General features: G+C 36.4%; 1 protein-coding gene across 1 annotated transcript in view; it reads left to right on the plus strand.

The window, feature by feature from the left end:
* RALY (RALY heterogeneous nuclear ribonucleoprotein) overlaps positions 1 to 19,214 on the plus strand; it is a 128,829-nt gene that overhangs the window by 61,083 nt on the left and 48,532 nt on the right. The window contains 1 exon segment of the mRNA XM_053712856.1: positions 17,141 to 17,188. Within this exon segment, the coding sequence (XP_053568831.1) occupies positions 17,141 to 17,188 (48 nt within the window).

Genomic DNA, 19,214 nt, shown 5'->3' on the forward strand with positions numbered 1-19,214 from the left:
AGTTTTACATTTCTGTGGTGTTTGTGTTTAGCTGTAATTTTCCTCTTACTCATTTACTGTACCCACACATATTATATACCATTTTCTCGCCATTAAATGGACTTTCTAAAGATACCATTATTTTCATCATATCATATAATTTACTGTTAAAAAAAATTATAAAATATGATGAAAAAATTAAAAAAAACATACTTTTTCTAACTTTGACCTCTGAAATCTGTTACACATCTACAACCACCAAAAAAAACAAAAATAGTTTCTAAATGTTGTCCTGAGTTTAGAAATACCCAATGTTTACATATTCTTTGCCTTTTTTGCAAGTTATAGGGCAATAAGTACAAGTAGCACTTTGCTATTTCCAAACCATTTTATTGTTTTCAAAATTAGGGATAGTTACATTGGAACACTGAAATCAGGAATCCATAAATATCCCTTCACATGTATATATATATTTTTTAGTAGACAACCCAAAGTATTGATCTAGGCCCATTTTGGTTTATTTCATGCTACCATTTCAACGCCAAATATGATCAAATAAAAAGAAATCGTTAATGTTTACAAACTTTTTCACGAACTTTAGAATCCTCACTGAAATGATTTACAAACAGCTTGTGCAATTATGGCACAAATGGTTGTAAATGCTTCTCTTGGATCCCCTTTGTTCAGAAATGGCAGACATTTATAGCTTTGGCATTACTTTCTGGTAATTAAAAGGCCGCTAAATGCCTCTGTGCACCACACTTGTATTATGCCCAGCAGTAAAGGGGTTAATTATGTAGCTTGTAGGGTTAATTTTAGCTTTAGTGTAGTGTAGTAGAAAACCCAAAGTATTGATCTAGGCCCATTTTGGTATAGTTCATGCCACCATTATACCGCCAAATAAAAAAAAAAATCGTTAATTTTTTCACAATCTTTTTCACTAACTTTATGTTTCTCCTTGAAATTATTTACAAATAGCTTGTGCAATTCTGGCACAAATGATGCATGAGCTCAATGTTATCTATATGAAACACATGAACTATTGCCCTCTAGTGGTGAAAAACTGTCAAAATGTATTTAGATTAGAGGCGGCCTTCAAGGTCTAAGAAATTAGCATATGAACCTCCTAGGTTTAGCTTTCAACTAAGAATAACAAAAGAACAAAGCAAAATTGGTGATTAAAGTAAATTGGAAAGTTGTTTAAAATTGCATGCCCTATTTGAATCATGAAAGGTTTTTTTGGACTTGACTGTCCCTTTAAAGGGTCCGGAAACCCCAATAATTTCTTTCATGCCATTTTAAACAACTTTTCAATTTACTTCTATTATCAAATTTGCTTCATTCTCTTGTTATCTTTGCTGAAGGCATTGCACTACTGGCAGCTAGATGAACTCCTCTAGTTTGATGCCAATCACAAAAGACAAATGTATGCAGGCACCAATGAGAAGCTAACTCATTCTAGTGCAGGATATGTGCATATTTTTTTCAACAAGGGATACCAAGAGTGAAGATAATGAAGCACATTTTAAAATATAAGAGAATTCAAAAGGGTTTTAAAAATAAATGCTCATCATACAAGTTTAATTTTGACTTTCCTATCCCATGGGGTCTTTTTTGGAGTATATTTCACATATGTATACATATAAGTTGTGTCAAACCATCATTCAGGCTATAAGGGTTAATAATGTTTAAATGACATCCACAAATCTTTGCTCTCTACCTTCATGTTTTAAGTTGGGGGACAAAACAAGAGCTATTGCTTTGAATTAAAAGTAATCTTATGTATGACCATTAAAAAAAATGAGCATCTGCTTGATTGGAGCCACTGTCTATATATGCTACTCTAATAGCTGTCTTGTGGAACGAGGGTCTAAGGTCAATAAGTATATAAACAAATAGTACATGAGCAAGATCTCAGCAGTGACAGAACTAAAACTGGCAGACAGAAGAGGTGCAAGCAAACAGGATAACATTAGGGGTGGCAGCAAAATGCATCAACATTTTTCAAGCCAAGGAGTCAAAAACCAAAGAGAAACAGAACTACACCAGCAATCTACACATAAAGGCAACAATTTATCTAAGATCATAAGCTGGTCTAAACTAAACAGGAGCTACAATGTTGCTGACATAAAAGCAGAATAATATACCTGCAGACTTCTACAAGGCTGCAATGTACCCAATAACAGCTGAAAATTCCCCCATTTTAGATCTCTCTGTGAAAGTCTTGAAACAAATAGGTTCTAAAGAAGCTTCCATGGATCAAACCATTTACAAAGAATTAATTACTCTTCTTTGAACAGGGAAATTCAAAATAGTCTCTGGCTTAAATGTATTCATACCATCAACTACCAAAGGAGAAGGAGGAGACCTATCAGGGAAAAGGAAAAATATCAAAAGACCGGACATTAGTTATTTTATTTCTTGTATCTAAGAGAGAATGTTAAAAAATGTACAATCTATTTAATGACTTGTCTTTTGGTAAACAGGTTTAAGTTTGATGTCCCATTAAGGAACGAGATATGTAAAAATAAAGGATAAAATGTGGCATAAGTTAGCTATAACTAACAGATACATTTGAAATAAAATGAAGTTTCCTGATGGAGAGACACATTATATCACCAACATGAAAACAGAGAATGTGTCTTCAGACTCCACACATACTTTAAAATATTCCTAAAATGAATTTAAAAGTATTCTGTAAACAGGTAGAATCCTTTTGGGAAGGTAGATGAAGTTATCCAATTGATTAGTAGTATATATGCAATAAGTTACCAAGCAAGGTTGTATTCAAAGGAGGTCCAGTTATTCGAATTGTTCTAAAGTCTAATTGGCTCTCTCAGTCTACCCATTACTTTATGAGTCGTAAGCAGATGATAGCAGCATCTCAGCCTGTAACATCATCCAGAATCTGTCAATAAATTGCATTTTCATATATTATTATTATTATCATCATTTATTTATAAATACCACCTTATTCCATGGCACACGGACAGATAGGTGAAACAGACTAATACTAGAGGATCAGGGCCCTGCTCTGAACAGCTCACAATCTAGAAGTTGAGAGATAATGTATAATTGTAGTTTGAAGGTTGATTGAAAAGCCCAGATCAGGGATTTTTTGGTGATTAGTAAGGATACATAGTTTGGTTTGAAGTTGTTGAGAGCTTTATAGGTTATGCTCACTATTCTGTATTTAATGTATATGGGCAGCCAGTGAGGGTACTAGCAGAACAGTCTAGCTGATATGTGTGGGTGAGTTTAGATGAAACATTAAAGGGGAAGAAGGCAGAATCTAGAAAGGCCACTTAGGTGTGAATTGTACCAATATAGATCTAGATTACAAGTGGAGCTCTAAATATAAATTGCGTACAAGCAATATTAGTGCTCCGCTTTGTAATACAAGTGCACAATAATGTGCATTGGTATTACAAGTAAATCTGAAGAGGTGTGAAAGAGCCATTGCACTTGTCAGTTTTGGTTGGAATCCCCTTTTTTTATTCCGATAACAAGTACTTAACAACCGAAAACATGTGTTTGCAAAACTTTTCTAGTGAAAATGTGTCTGTGGCTGTGAGCTATTAGTGGCTGAATTCAATTTAGATTGTAATCACTCAAACACACTTCCTATAAAGGCCAGAGTTATCACAACCAAGTATCAGAACAATTGGAATTAAACTCAGTGTTCTTGTTATTTAAAGTTCCAAAAAGCTGCTGATGATAAGTTCATTAATTTTGCATTAAGGGATTAAAGGCCCACGGAGTGAGCGATTTCTGCAGTTCTCACAAAGGTATGCCACAGCCATATGACTAGTCATATACATTAACATTACAGACTATTTGTTTAAAACGACTAACATTTACACATTAGATGCGAGTTTGGTGTCATCACATGGATTTTATCTCAGTTCAAATAGAACTGTTTGGGCTTGATTTATTAAGCTATGGCAGACAGGGGCATACATATGCACCTCTGTCCGCTGCAGCTTGCCGCTGGCGGAATTCAGCATTGCACAAGAACGCTATTTTGCGCTCTTGTGCAACCCCGCCCCCTGCCTGCGCAAGCAAATTATGCACGGGCAGGTGGTGTCCCCAGTCGGACAAGACCGGGAAAATTGAAATTCTCCACCTAAGAGGTGGAGCAGAGTTAGGGAAGCAGCGGTCTGATGACCGTTGCTTGATAAATATTGACTGCGGGTTTGCTTGGGAGAACCTGCAGTCGTAGGCAGGCGAAGGCTTTGATAAATTGACCCCTAAGTGATACTTGCAGAAGTGCAGCTGATATGCTTACAATAATAAATTATATCCAATATATTCATTTTACTTTGCTGTATTATTGTTATTGATGTCCCAAAAAGCGTCATCCCAATTTTCAGTTTAGTAAATTGAACATTAAAGGGACATGCTGTAATTTATTTGACCATATAATTCTAAGACTATCCACCTTTTACTACTTTGTGTTTAACCCATCCAAAGGTATTAAACTCATAGTAGAAGTATCTCTTCAACTTGCTTGTGACCCATGGAGCACTCCTGGTCCGGAACACAAACCGCCATTAATAGAATCAGCAACACTAATCCCACGATTCAGGTGTGAAGCTAGCACTACTGGTCCTTAGCAGCACTTCTAATGGGTTTAATCCTATGAAGGGTTAAACACATTGTAGTGTAGGGTCCTTAGTCTTTAAATTGAACGCTCTAATGAATTTAGAGCATGCCATTTTTTTTTACTATTATGGCCCTTTAATAAAATATTGACCAAATACTGCACGCAAAATGTATTTTTCAATGTTCATTGAAAAAAAAAAAGTAAATGTAGATTTAGACAAAACTATTTATAGCTGGGGGGTGGGGGATTTTAACTGGCTCATAATTATCAGTGAATGTAAAAAAAAAAAAAGCTTGAGCTTCTTACAATTTGAGGTGGGAAAAATGCAGACTACATGGGTCAGAGAGGTCTTCCTTGCTATGCTTCCAGGAAAACAAAAACTACTATATAATGACCCAAATGCATAGAATTATGGATACTACAAGTCTCAATGGAATATCATGAAAATATAGAGGCATAATATCTTATACTTAATGTTTTATTAAAGGTCATGAAACTCAGAGGTGACTTGTAATATCCTTAATTATGTACGATCGGCATATTTTATTCATTCTAAAACTCAGTGGTAAAATATCAGTGATAATGTACAGTAGTTAGTATTCCATTGTGTATTATATTGTAGTAGGTACTGGGCCATTATTTAGCAGAGGTATAGATTTTGTACTGTAGCTTATATCCCTCCGCACATATTATTGTTATAGAACCAGCTCCTTATCTAATTAGAGACATAAGGTGTTTTCAACATCACATAGAATTTTTCAATCAATTTTAAAATTCAACATTTCCTGCTTTTCAATAGCCAGAATATGCATATTTGTATGCAATGTACATTTACTTTTTATGCAATGTGGACCCTACGCATTTCACAAAGGAATTGTAAGAAATACCAAAATAGCTTCTATCATTCAAATGAACGTTCCTATTAGTTGTGCTACAGCTACAATTTTTTACCCAATCTATTAATGGTTAACAGTATATTGTTTTCAGATTAATAAACCACTCGTTATTACGTTACCACTTTTTGTTACTGGCTGACCATTTTCAAATGTGGAAGCTGCATTTTGCCAGACAGAACCTGCTAGCTGTCTAGATAGCTTCAATTCCTATCAATTCATGTAAACAATAAGCATATAAATATGCATTATCAGTTCATACTGAATGTGCTCTTCTGAACCACTATGCCTTTTGATTTATTAAACTCATTTTTTTCTTTATTAGATTTGAAAGAGGATATTTGTTTTATGCTTATGAATATATTTCCGTGTCTTTATCAGCCAGTGAACAACCTATCACTAAGAACCAGTTATACACAGACGTATGAACATTCCATGTTCAATTCCTTAACAATTTAAAGGGACAGTCTACTTGCTATTGTGATTACTTTGTATCTAACCCGCTGCAGACTGCCCCTTATCTCAGTACTTTTTTTCTTGTGAACCAATTACCATTCTCCACAGGAGTGAGCACAATGTTATCTATATGGCACACATAAACTAGCACTGTCTGGCTGTTCTAAAATACACTGAGATAAGAGGTGGTCTGCAGGGGCTTACAACAGGCCAACTTAAAAGGTTATAAAGTATATAAATGTAACAATTTTGCTTATAAAAATGGGGAAATGGTAGTAAAGGTGTTATCTATATTTTTGAACAATACAAAAATCAAGTAGACTGTCCCTACAATGAATACTGTGATTAATATCTCTAGCTACCAGCTTACAGAAATTGAAACCAGACTTCTTAATTTGGATTTGGGCTTTGTCCCCTCTAGAAATTTCAATCTTTTTCAGACTATACTAGATTTGAATAAATTGACAAGAGATTTAACTCTGAGAAAGTTCTATAGAGACAAAGCACACCAAATACCAGAAGCTATGATTTCTTCTACATATAATACTAATGTTAACAAACACACATCTTTTGAAGATGCATGTGCCTTGGTTACACTTGAAGATTTAAGGAGGGAAAGTTGTGGAACGGATTCTTCACAGGTTCAAAAGGCTGCACGTAGACTTAAAAGCAAATCACAATTCTACCCTACTCAGGCTAGAGGTAAAATTCTGGAAGTGTTTCATAAGAGGGTGATTGAAGACCTTACTAAACTTAGTGACTCCTCACACTCCAGTCCCTCTAACCTGACTATTAAGGAAAGAGAAGCATTGCTCAATTTACAAAAGAATGAAGAGATTGTGATTAGACAGTTCGACAAAGGTGGGAGTGTGGTAGTCATGAATAAGCTTGATTATGTGAATTAAGCCTTGAGATAGCTTGGAGATTTTAAGATTGGATATCAGAGCGCCAAACAACGTAGGCAGGGTCTATGGGCAGATAGTCAAATACCAAAGGTAACAATAGGTTGAAATAATATGATTTAATACATAAGATAAAAAAGTTGGTACATTTAAAATTATACAACAATTAGTCATGGATCCATGTTACACTTTAAAATATATATTGAAACAATAGGAAGAATTTAAAAATGCTTGTAGAACAATAAATAACAAAAAAAAAAAAAATCTAACAAATAATGTCTATCGCTTAAAACTTAAATTCTAATATGTGAATACATATTAGAATTTAAGTTTTAAGCGATAGACATTATTTGTTAGATTTTTTTTTTTTGTTATTTATTGTTCTACAAGCATTTTTAAATTGTTCCTATTGTTTCAATATATATTTTAAAGTGTAACATGGATCCATGACTAATTGTTGTATAATTTTAAATGTACCAACTTTTTTATCTTATGTATTAAATCATATTATTTCAACCTATTGTTACCTTTGGTATTTGACTATCTGCCCATAGACCCTGCCTACGTTGTTTGGCGCTCTGATATCCAATCTTAAAATTGAATCCACCCTTGGCAACTAGGTGCCAATTTATTAGAGCTGAGGTCTGTTGCGTTATAGTTGGCGCTTAGTTATCACCTTTCCACACAGCTTGGAGATTTGGAAACCTATACTGTTTTACCTAGGAATCCAACTGCGATATACTCTAAAGAGTTATCACATCTTTTGGATGAGGTGGTGGAGGAGGGTCTCATGGATCAGGAAACAGCCAACCATTGTATGGTCACAGATCCAGTGACACCCATCTTCCACCACCTCCCAAAGGTTCACAAAAGTATACATGAGGTTAAGGGGAGGCCCATAGTGGCTGGTATAGGTTCCTTAATGGAACCACTATCCAAATGGATAGATGACTTTCTACAGCCCATGGTTTCCTTGTTACCCAGTTACATACGAGACACTTCCCATGCACTGCAGGTTCTGGAGACAGTGACCTGGATGGAGGAGTACAGTTGGCTCACTGTTGATGCCGTGTCTCTGTACTCCTCCATCCCTCACACCCAGGGTTTGCAAGCCGTAGGTTTTTTCTTGGATTTGCTTACTGACCTCCCAGCTCAATCTAAAGATCTGATTGTAAGAATTGTGAGGTTTTTATTGGAACATAATTTTTTCATGTTTCAGGGGAGCTACTACCTCCAGAGACGTGGCACCGCTATGGGGGCCAAATTCGCCCCCTCCTATGCCAACCTATACATGGGTTGGTGGGAGAGGGGCCACGTCTATGGAGGTAGTACAGCCCCGTGTGAGCATATAGTAAAATATGTCAGGTTCATTGATGACCTACTGATCGTGTGGTCATCTGACTCTGTAGCTGCCGAGGAGTTTGTTACTACCCTTAACGATAACAGGGTGGGATTACAATTCACTTATGAATGGCAAAAAAAGAGTATCAATTTTCTTGACATATTCCTTACAGGTGACGCAAAGGAAGGAATTATTATCTCTGCTCTCTACCGAAAGCCCATCTCTGGCAATAGTCTCTTACATGCTCGCAGTTGTCACCCGAAACATGTGTTCAAAGGAATTGCGAAAAGTCAATTCCTGCGGGCAAAGAGAAATTGCACGTATGAGAATGCATTTCGGATGGAGAGCAGAGATCTAAAAACGAGAATGCAAAAAAGGGGTTACCCAACCAGAGTCATAGACAAAGCATTCTTTGAGGTTAAGGACATCAATAGGGCCAATGCATTAGAGAAATCAACATATAATTCCACAGATTCACAACATAGACTTAAATTTATTACTTCATATTCATCTCAATATGATGATGTTTGCAAAATCATTAAAAAGAATTTGCCAATACTAAGGGGGGTCAAGGACTTAAGAGACACAGTTGAACAGGGCTGTATGTTTGTCCCAAAAAGAAATGTGACCTTAGGTAACATCTTAGCCAAAGTATGCTAAGGAGTGAAAAACAATCAGGATCATCCTGGTTGAGACATAATGGCACATTTAAGTGTGGTAAGAAAGTCTGCACCTCTTGTGACCATATAAATAGTTCTCAAACATTTAAGTCTCATGTAACAGGAGAAGAATTCAATACCAAAGGCTGTGTCAACTGCAAAAGTACATTCGTGATTTATATAATTGAATGCACTATTTGTAAAAAACAGTATACAGGTAGGACTACTAGAAAAGTAGGTAAACGCATAAGAGAACATCTTTCTTACATTTCCAGTAAACGTCCTTGTTCAGCGCTTTCTACCCATTTTATAGATTTTCACCATCGGGATGTCACTTCTTTTAAATGGCAAGCCATAGAACAGATAACCACACCACCCAGGGGTGGTGATAAGCTATCTATATTATGCAAACAAGAAACTTATTGGATTTTCAAAACTCAATGTTTACTACCACTTGGTTACAACTCTGAATATGACATCATAAATTACTGGCAGAAATAATTAGACAAGCAGCACAGACCTATATGAAATTCTTTTTTAGATTAGTGAATATAAGAGATATTTCTCTAATAGGTTGATGTGTTTAAAACCTATTAATTATTGGTCCATAAGGGTTAAACACATAGATAAATCAGTAAATACCATTTAGTTTAGTAGCAAACACTTCATCTTAATGTACGTTTCGATAGTGTTCTTAGTTATTTATCTATATGGTTACTGTTAATTTGTTTGTTTACTTTAGCTCTGCAAAAATATTCATTTGCTCTTCCTTACTACTTTGTCTATGCACATTTTCACTTTGTTTGCAATTCGTCTATATATTAAGAGGCAGTTAGATATTATCTCTTCCTCTATTAACTATGAAAGTGGACAGACTATCTCAAAGCTACTTTACTTTTTGGTTTTATCATATATAATGATCAAACCATAAAAGACTGTGGTGAGACTGTTTGTATAACTGTTTCTGATATGAAGTTAAATAATTTATCTAATTCTACAGCCCTACTGTTTTAGATATTTTAACTTGTATTCTGCTTATTTGTACTAACTCCACATTTGGTTCTTCATCTTTATTGTCTGTAACTTTTGTATTTATCTATTAATGTATACATTGTCTTGTATTATTCCCTATGTTTAAAGGGAATTTGGTATGAACAGGGTTAAGGTGATTAGCAGTACACTTAATGTTTTTAACCAATGAATATGGAGTGTTCAGCTTAAAAGGGAGCAGCCCCTAACAGGTGCTATTCTATGATTACGGTCAATATGACCGAAACCGGTCAGAGTTCTTTTGCTTGAATCACCTCCATGTTGCTGTATGTCCTTTGCATTGTTTTAAAGGAATAAAGGATTTGATAGTTTTTTTAACTGCTGCTTCACTTTTGAATTATTTTTTTGCATTTATAGTGGAATGTGGGGATTCCACTCCTTTATATACGAAGCTGACTACCTGCCTTTTATGGACTATTGCTCCTAATTTTCTACACTTCAAAGCTCTCTATGCGGTATGCACCCCCTATATCAGATCTGGGATTTCACACGCTTGTTTATAGTATGCTGATACTGTGCTCCATACAAGGATTATTGGATCTGGCAGTTTATTTGTGTGTTTCCTTATTGAGAAGTTATACACACACTTACTGTTTTTCTGCCTGGCGTGATTGATATGCCCATCTGTATCATCCATCTGAATCGTCATCGAGGAAGGACCCTGGTCGCTCTAGGATAGGCTGATCCCTCGTCACGTGGTACGCCACAAGCAGCCTGCATGAGGAAACGGATCACCGCCTCTGCAAAGACACTGTTTCTGTCAGACAGAGGAAGAGGGACATCGGATATCGGCTTTCAGTGGATCCACACCAGCAGACCGAGGTGGTGAGTGCATACCTGCTGAGCCTGAAGTAAATACGAGAACTGTTGCTGTTGTGCTGTGCTAAGTGCTATACGGACTTTGTATTCACAAGTCAGAGGGATTATATGTTATATATTTTCTACGCTTTAGCAAAGGCAATTTTGATCCGCAAGAGAGCTATCTAGGACTTTGCTGAGAAAGTGCTTACAAGCTCTGGTCCTAATAAGTTAGATCCAGCAACGGTCATAATAACGTATTAAGCTCATTAACACCACTAAATTTCCTTTTTCTTTTTATAGACTGTCCCTTTAAGCTGTTTTAAAAGGCCATTATAGCGAGAGAAAAAAAAAAAAGAGAAGTTCATTCATTAGAGCATGTAATTCTATCACTATCGACCCTGCAACCGCAATTAGCAGCAGTAGTTGCACAGCTGGCACATGCAGCTAGTGCTGCTGATTGGTTGAGCGACCATTCTCTGCTGCTCCCAAATGGTACTTAAACTATGTGTTTAACCCATTTGTGTGGGGGGGGTTAAACACATAGAACATGTCATTTTATCATTATTTATCCTACAAGTCAAATGAATCGCACTTTAATGGGACATAAACACCTTGAGATTTTAATATCACAAATTAAACGTAATTAAACAAATTTGCATTATATTTTCATTAATTATTTTGTCCTCTTTTCTTGTAATTTAAGTCTGAAATGTGTGGGTCATTGCAGTTCTAAGAATTGAATGTACACACGGCAAACCTTACAAGCCTAACCCTGCAATGTATCTGTCCCTAATCGGCCTTAGGGATTAGTTTTACTATCACAAGGACAGTGGTCTTTTTTACTCCAGCAAGTCCTGATTGGCTCCTTCAAATAAGGATGGGTGTTGGGTGGCGTTTGCATCAAGTATGGTGATAATGTATTCCAAAAATGTTTACACTCACCTAGTATGTTAATTTATTGCAAGGGTACAGAAAAAAATAAAGTATTTAATGTCCCTTAAACATTTTTTAAAATAAAATAAACATATTTAAATGCTGGTCTTTCATATACATGACAGATTATTTTTTTCTCTTTAAATTATTTTGTTGACTATGCTGCTAAAAAGGGATCTAATTCAGTGGTACAGATTTTCACTGGGCTTTTGAATTTGAGACCGTTCCCAAAAACAAAACACCTATTTATTTTTTTTACTCTACAAATCCAATGATATACTTTGCAATAACTCTCCTCCCCAACTGTATTCCCACGAAAACACTTGCATGGTTCCCTTGATTTTTTTTAACAAAGTAACTCTTCAGCATTACCCTCTTTTAAAGGGAAATTCTAGTGTAAACATAAACAAACAGATTATGAGTGGCGTGTTAAGTTATGTGCACGCGATAAAGAGAAACCCTGTATGAGAGAATTGAAGAGAGGGTTGCATGGCCCCCATGGAGGTCATGTAGAGGGGTTACTTTGAGGTCAGTAGGTTGGGCTATAGGAGGATAAGTTGTGTAGAAAAGCAGGAAAGGAAACCTTCTTGGGACCAGAACGTGTGAGGAGAAGCTCCCACCCTCCCTCCCGCCCTTTTTTTATGTGGCCTGGTTTACATGTCGCAGCTTGTGGGTATAGCGGGGTGCTTGCCTGTTTTATGGTGGATTGATCAGAGTTGGGATTGTTGGTACCTCCTGTTTGATTGACAGGAGAGAATGTGGTATATGGGGGCGTGCCCTTGTCGGCAAGAAGGAGGGGCACGTGTTGTGGTCAGGCAAGCACCCTAGGGGATTTTATGTAAATGTTTTATCTGCTTATATGGTTATGTTATGGTTACATTATGTATTCTGTTTAATAAAGCAAGCTACGGCTTTTATTTCCCCATATTTTGAGTCATGTGTTTATTCAAGCGGAACATAGTGCCTAGTATGAGGGTCATGGTTTTATACCCCCACTTTTTTTTGCTACATTGACTTCTATGGGGAATATATTATTGCACTGCGATATTGTTAATTCGGCTTTTTACGCGAGCAAAAGCAGCTTACTTTCAAACTCATAATACAAGCGCAACCTGATGAGCGCAAATAGCTTACTTGTAGCGCAGTTAGCATGCGAGCGGGAGGGTTAAATAGTGCTCCACTTGTTATCTAGTCCAAAATATTCCATTCTGTTAGAATATTTAATTTCCTATCAAATTCCGTTCCTTTTTCTGTGTTTATCTCCTTCAAAAACATTAAGGCCCAGATTGCATGAGGCGCTCTGATTTATTTGCATATTGCCACAAAAACAAGATCCGACTTTTCCCAGATACCAATAAAATGCATTTATCCTGTTTAATTAGTGTCTGTGTATAACAATCTTGGCCTGTTAATCTGGTAGCAATATGTGTGTAGCACAGTGAAACAGCACACTATGAAAATAGTGATATGCTTATTAAAGGGACACTAAAGCCAAAATTAAACTTTCCTGATTCGGATAGCGCTCGCAATTGTAAACAACTTTCCAATTAACTTCCATTATCTGAATGGGTATGATCTTTTTATATGCACACTTTCTGAGGTACCAGGTCCTACTGGGTATGAATTTACAGTATATATAAGTATATGCAGGTATGAATTTACAGTATATATAAGTATATGCATGTTGTGATTAGGTGATGGCTGTCACATGGTGCAAGGGGAAGGAATATTGAAATAACTTTGACATAAGTCAGAAAAAATCTACTACTTATTTGAAATTCAGACTAAGGGTCCGATTATCTAAGCTTCACAGAACCAGACAGGGTTTGCCCTCATGAAATTATCATAAAAAGGGGCAGTCTCTGTGAGCTGTCTCCTATATAAAGTAATGAAGCTTGATTAACCCCTTAACGACCGAAGACGTGCAGGGTACGTCCTCTAAAAAATGTCAGTTAACGACCAAGGACGTACCCTGCACGTCCTCAATCTGGAAAGCAGCTGGAAGCGATCCTGCTCGCTTCCAGCTGCTTTCCGGTTATTGCAGTGATGCCTCGACATCGAGGCATCCTGCAATAACACTTTCTGGCCATCCGATGCAGAGAGAGTCACTCTGTGGCCCTCTCTGCACCGGACATCGATGGCCGGTATCGTTGGTGGGTGGGAGCCGACTTGGGAGGCGGGTGGGCGGCCATCGGTGAGCTCTGTAAGGTGGAGGGGGCGGGATCGGGGCGGAGCTTTCGGGGGCGCGCGCGTGTACGGGGCGGGAGCGGGTGGGAACCGCTACACTACAGAAAAAAAGTTAGGAGTAAAGTGTAATAAAGAATTAAATAAACATTTTTTTTTAAAAGCATTTAAGCGATCTGGAAGGGGTGGGGGGTTGGTATTGGGGGGGGAAGCTACACTACAGAAAAGGGACATTTTTTTTATAAAAAAAACATATTTTCACTAAAATGGGTACTGGCAGACAGCTGCCAGTACCCAAGATGGCGCACATTAAGTCAGAGGGGGAGGGTTAGAGAGCTGTTGGGTGGGGGATCAGTGAGGTTGGGGGCTAAGGGGGATCCTACACAGAAGCATATGTAAATATGCTAAAAAAATGCACAAAAAAGCCCAAATTTTCCTTTTATTTTAGTACTGGCAGAGTTTCTGCCAGTACTTAAGATGGCGGGGACATTTGTGTGGTAGCGGAGGGAAGAGAGATGTTTGGGAGGGATCAGGGGGTCTGATGTTTCAGGTGGGAGGCTGATCTCTACACTAAAGCTAAAATTAACCCTGCAAGCTCCCTACAAGCTACCTAATTAACCCCTTCACTGCTAGCCATAATACACGTGTGATGCGCAGCGCCATTTAGCAGCATTCTAATTACCAAAAAGCAACGCCAAAGTCATATATGTCTGCTATTTCTGAACAAAGGGGATCCCAGAGAAGCATTTACAACCATTTATGCCATAATTGCACAAGCTGTTTGTAAATGATTTCAGTGAGAACCCTAAAATTGTGAAAAATGTAATTTTTTTTTAATTTGATCGCATTTGGCGGTGAAATGGTGGCATGAAATATGTCTGCTATTTCTGAACAAAGGGGATCCCAGAGAAGCATTTACAACCATTTATGCCATAATTGCACAAGCAGTTTGTAAATAATTTCAGTGAGAAACTGAAAGTTTGTGAAAAAATTTGTGAAAAAGTGAACGATTTTTTGTATTTGATCGCATTTGGCGGTGAAATGGTGGCATGAAATATACCAAAATGGGCCTAGATCAATACTTTGGGATGTCTTCTAAAAAAATATATACATATGTCAATGGATATTCAGGGATTCCTGAAAGATATCAGTGTCCCAATGTAACTAGCGCTAATTTTGAAAAAAAAAATGGTTTGAAAATAGCAAAGTGCTACTTGTATTTATGGCCCTATAAGTTACAAAAAAAGCAAAGAAGATGTAAACATTGGGTATTTCTAAACTCAGGACAAAATTTAGAAACTATTTAGCATGGGTGTTTTTTGGTGGTTGTAGATATGTAACAGATTTTGGGGTTCAAAGTTAGAAAAAGTGTTTTTTTTTTTCATTTTTCCTCATATTTTATAAACATTTTTTATAGTAAATGATAAGATATGATGAAAATAATGGTATTTTTAGAAAGTCCATTTAATGGCGAGAAAAACGGTATATAATATGTGTGGGTACAGTAAATGAGTAAGAGGAAAATTTCAGCTAAACAAAAAAACACAGCAGAAATGTAAAAATAGCCTTGGTCCCAAACGGACAGAAAATGGAAAAGTGCTCTGGTCACTAAGGGGTTAAAGCAGGGGCAAACTTTAAAAATTAGATCCTGCAGCCAATAATATAAATCATATGATGCTGCTTTCTGCGTATGGCATTTTACAGTCGCTTCTATTTAAGTATGGATATGTTTTTTATTAGAGTAATAAGTATTTTGATAAAAGCTTGGTGCCTTTTAGTTTGCAAGAAAGAACTGTGAGGACTGTGGGGCTGAAATGCTTAAAGAATTACCGTACTCTGCGATTTGAGAGGCAATTTCATACAAGTCCCTGGAACGCCAATGCTCAGCCCATTTTGTGTGAATGGTTCAATTATACGTTTTGAATGAATTTTAAATTACAAATTTAATGGTGCACATTTGTAACGTGTTCATCTCCTTCCCATAAGAAAATGCAGTGTACACCAGTTAGCGAGACACCCTGTATTCAGGGTAAAAAGTAACTTTAGCGACTTCCACCAGGGTAATAGAAGTACAGATGAGCATTCTTATAGAATCCCACCAACCCCAGAGACGTTTAGATCATTGGGCCCTAAGTGCTGTTGCATTGTCTTTTTATTATGCATTTATTGATAATGTAATTTTACTGTATTTAATGTTCCTTATGCTGTTTTTATGCTGTTACAATAAAACTATGAAGTGTTAGTGCTCTGTAGGGGTGCTATTGAAATGAGGGCAGAGTGGCCCCCACAGACTTTGACCTAGAGCCCAGTGAGGTCTATTTATGCCCCTGTCGTAGCATATAGTGTTGGGGATTTTACATGAAGAATATACATTAACTGAACAGACAATTTCTTTGCTTTAGTGAAAATGTAAACTTACATTAAAGGGATAAAACTATTTTTAACAGCATCAAGTCCTCTATTGCAAAGCAAAATATCTGCTATGTAACTAAAATGTAAGAAAAAAAAAAGGTTATTTTGCGAGCAAATTTTGCATTGGTTTGCAGGCAAGGGACACACCCTTTGAAAAATGACTTAAAGGGACAGTAAACACCAAAAATGTTATTGTTTAAAGTGATAGATAATCCCTTTATTTATCATTCCCCAGTTTTGTATAACCAACATGGTTATATTAATATACTTTTTACCTCTGTGATTAGCTTGTATCTAAGCTTCTGCAGACTGACTCCTTATCACAGATCTTTTGACAGACTTGCATTTCAAGCAATTAGTGCTGACTCTTAAAAAACTCCACGGGCCTGAGCACAATGGTATCTATAAGGCACACGTAAACTAAGGTGATCTAGCTGTGAAGAACTGTCAAAATGCACTGAGATAAAAGATGTCCTTCTAGACTTAGAAATTAGCATATGAGCTTACCTAGGTTACCAAGAGAACAAAGCAAATTTATTGATAAAAGCAAATTGGAAAGTTGCTTAAAATGACGTGCCCTATCCCATTTTAATTTGGACTTTACTGTCCCTTTAAGTATACCACACAGGATGCACAGCAGCCTCTCTGAGGATGTAAAATGCCCAAAATATACGTAGTTAAATACCAGGAAAGGTTGACAAACAAATAAAGTTTTTGCTTTGCAGAATTAAACATTTACGAGGAATTAAATTGTTACGTTATTGCCTTTATAATGTAAGTTTTTTTGCCCTCGAATTTAATTTGGCATTTCTGTTAGAAAAAGGTGCTAATATAAACTTCATAATTAGAGGGTAAAAATGCTAAATGACATATTTAAGCTAAAGAGCTTTCAATCTAACAAACCTTATTTATTTTCTTTACAGCAGCTACGATTTTGATTTTGATTATTACCGTGATGACTTCTATGAGAGGTGAGCAAAGCTGCAGAGATCTCTGACCTGTATTTGTTTCTTCCCTTGCATCTCAGTGTGAATTGCATTAGCGCTGTAGGGGGGATACGAGAAATCAGATGCTGAAGCAAATGCAATCACATCTTCATATTGTCAGACCGCGCTGCAGGAGGCCCGAGATGTGAATTAAAAAGCAACTGTTCATTCCATTACACTCAGAAAGAATTGTATATATTTTACCACATCTATATATAAATTTAGGGCAAATACAAAATGAGGAGCTGGAAATAATGCACAGCCTGCTGCATAATAGCTACATCAGCAATCATTATGGGATACATTAATGCAAATCACTCTATTGTTGCTGACAAAATCCTAAAAGGACATCATTGTTTCCAATTATTTTAATTTGCATTTTAGCTCCCTGGTTGCATGTGTGTAAAATGTTTTACAATCCTTTTTAACAGGTAAAGTGTTAGAGGTGCTGTTAAATAAATATAACAAAGGCAGCCTTTGTAAGGGGGTATTCCTTCTGCAACCTTCCATGGGTGTGTCACAAGCAACCAATCACAATCAAGAGTATTGAAATCTATAAAGAAATCCCTAACAAGGTGTCATGATACCAATTAGGATGAGAGTTACTAGTAGTGTGGAGCTGTACTGTAATAAGAAAGGTAATAGTTGTTGTTTTAAATAGATCTAGATTATCCTTTGTATTTTACAACACAAAAAACAAACAAACAAAAAAAAACAAAGATGCAGGCAGAGAAGACTGCGATTAACTGGTGGGGAAACGATAATTAAAAAAAAAAATTCTGAATTTGGGGATTTTTAATAAAAAGTACAAATCTGCTCAGTGTTAAAGCTAGACAAATGTTCAATTTCTTACTCCTCTGCTGCATTTATTACTAAGCTATTTCTATCCTAGCTTACTGACATTCTGTGGATGATATAGATAGACAGACAGACAGATGATAGATAGATAGGATAGACATACAGATATAGACAATTTTCAGGAGAGCACAGAGATGCCCTATACTCACTTGATTCCCAGGGATCAGAACAGATCCCTGGAGGGTTAGATGTATTTTTGTTAATGGAAGGGATGTAAGTGACAGACACTCAATCCCCAATTAAGTGTTGATAGAAGAAATGAATCAGTCACAGCTCTTTTTGAGGCTGTCAGAATTGGTAATCACTGGTTTATATGTGGCATTTAGAAAGGGTCATTTACTGCATTATATGTGACTGACAGAAGAGATTAATAAGCCAATGCATATGGGTCTGACAGAAGAGATAATCACTACTCTCTGTGTGACCAGTTGTAAACAGTTAATAACTAAGTGTAAGACCTTTATGTGTTAGGTTTTACATAAAATGGACACATTTATGGATGAAAAGTGGGTCTGTATTTTATGTAAATAGAACATTAAAGCTTCTACCGACGTTCAGAGAAGAATTTGGGGACCAAGTAGGATTTTATAACCTATCATATAGAATATGTTTGTAAAACACAGTCAGGTAATATTTATTTATATGTAGTAAGAGATACATGTCCCTCTATGGCCACTTGAAATCTCATCTTGTATTGTATAAAACAATCAACATGATAAGCCCTAGGAAGACCAGATATATTTTTAATTATTAAATCAACACTATTAAATAGGTTGATCCCTACTGTTTGCACTTGCATTAATGAGAATAAATATTTAACAATATTCTTTGCTTTAGGGTTTTCCCATAACAGTTTAATCCTTCCTTCCTTACTTACTAACGCACGCTGCATCGTAGAATCAAAACTTAACGCAATGAGAACATTTTGTGTAGTGCATTGGCTCCCCCTGCTGGTTATTTGGATGCTTTAAAAAAAATGAAACTATAAATTGTAGTTACTTATTTTTCCTGTCTCATATTCAATTAAAACATTCACAAAATAGGATAGTTTCACCGTTAGTGCTGATAAAGAGGAACTTGCCAAGTACAAAACCGAGAAATAAAGCACATGTGCAAATCCAACTCTTAAAGGGACACTCAAGTCAAGATAAAC

Source organism: Bombina bombina, chromosome 1 (assembly GCF_027579735.1).
Source record: "Bombina bombina isolate aBomBom1 chromosome 1, aBomBom1.pri, whole genome shotgun sequence".
NCBI lineage: Eukaryota > Metazoa > Chordata > Amphibia > Anura > Bombinatoridae > Bombina > Bombina bombina.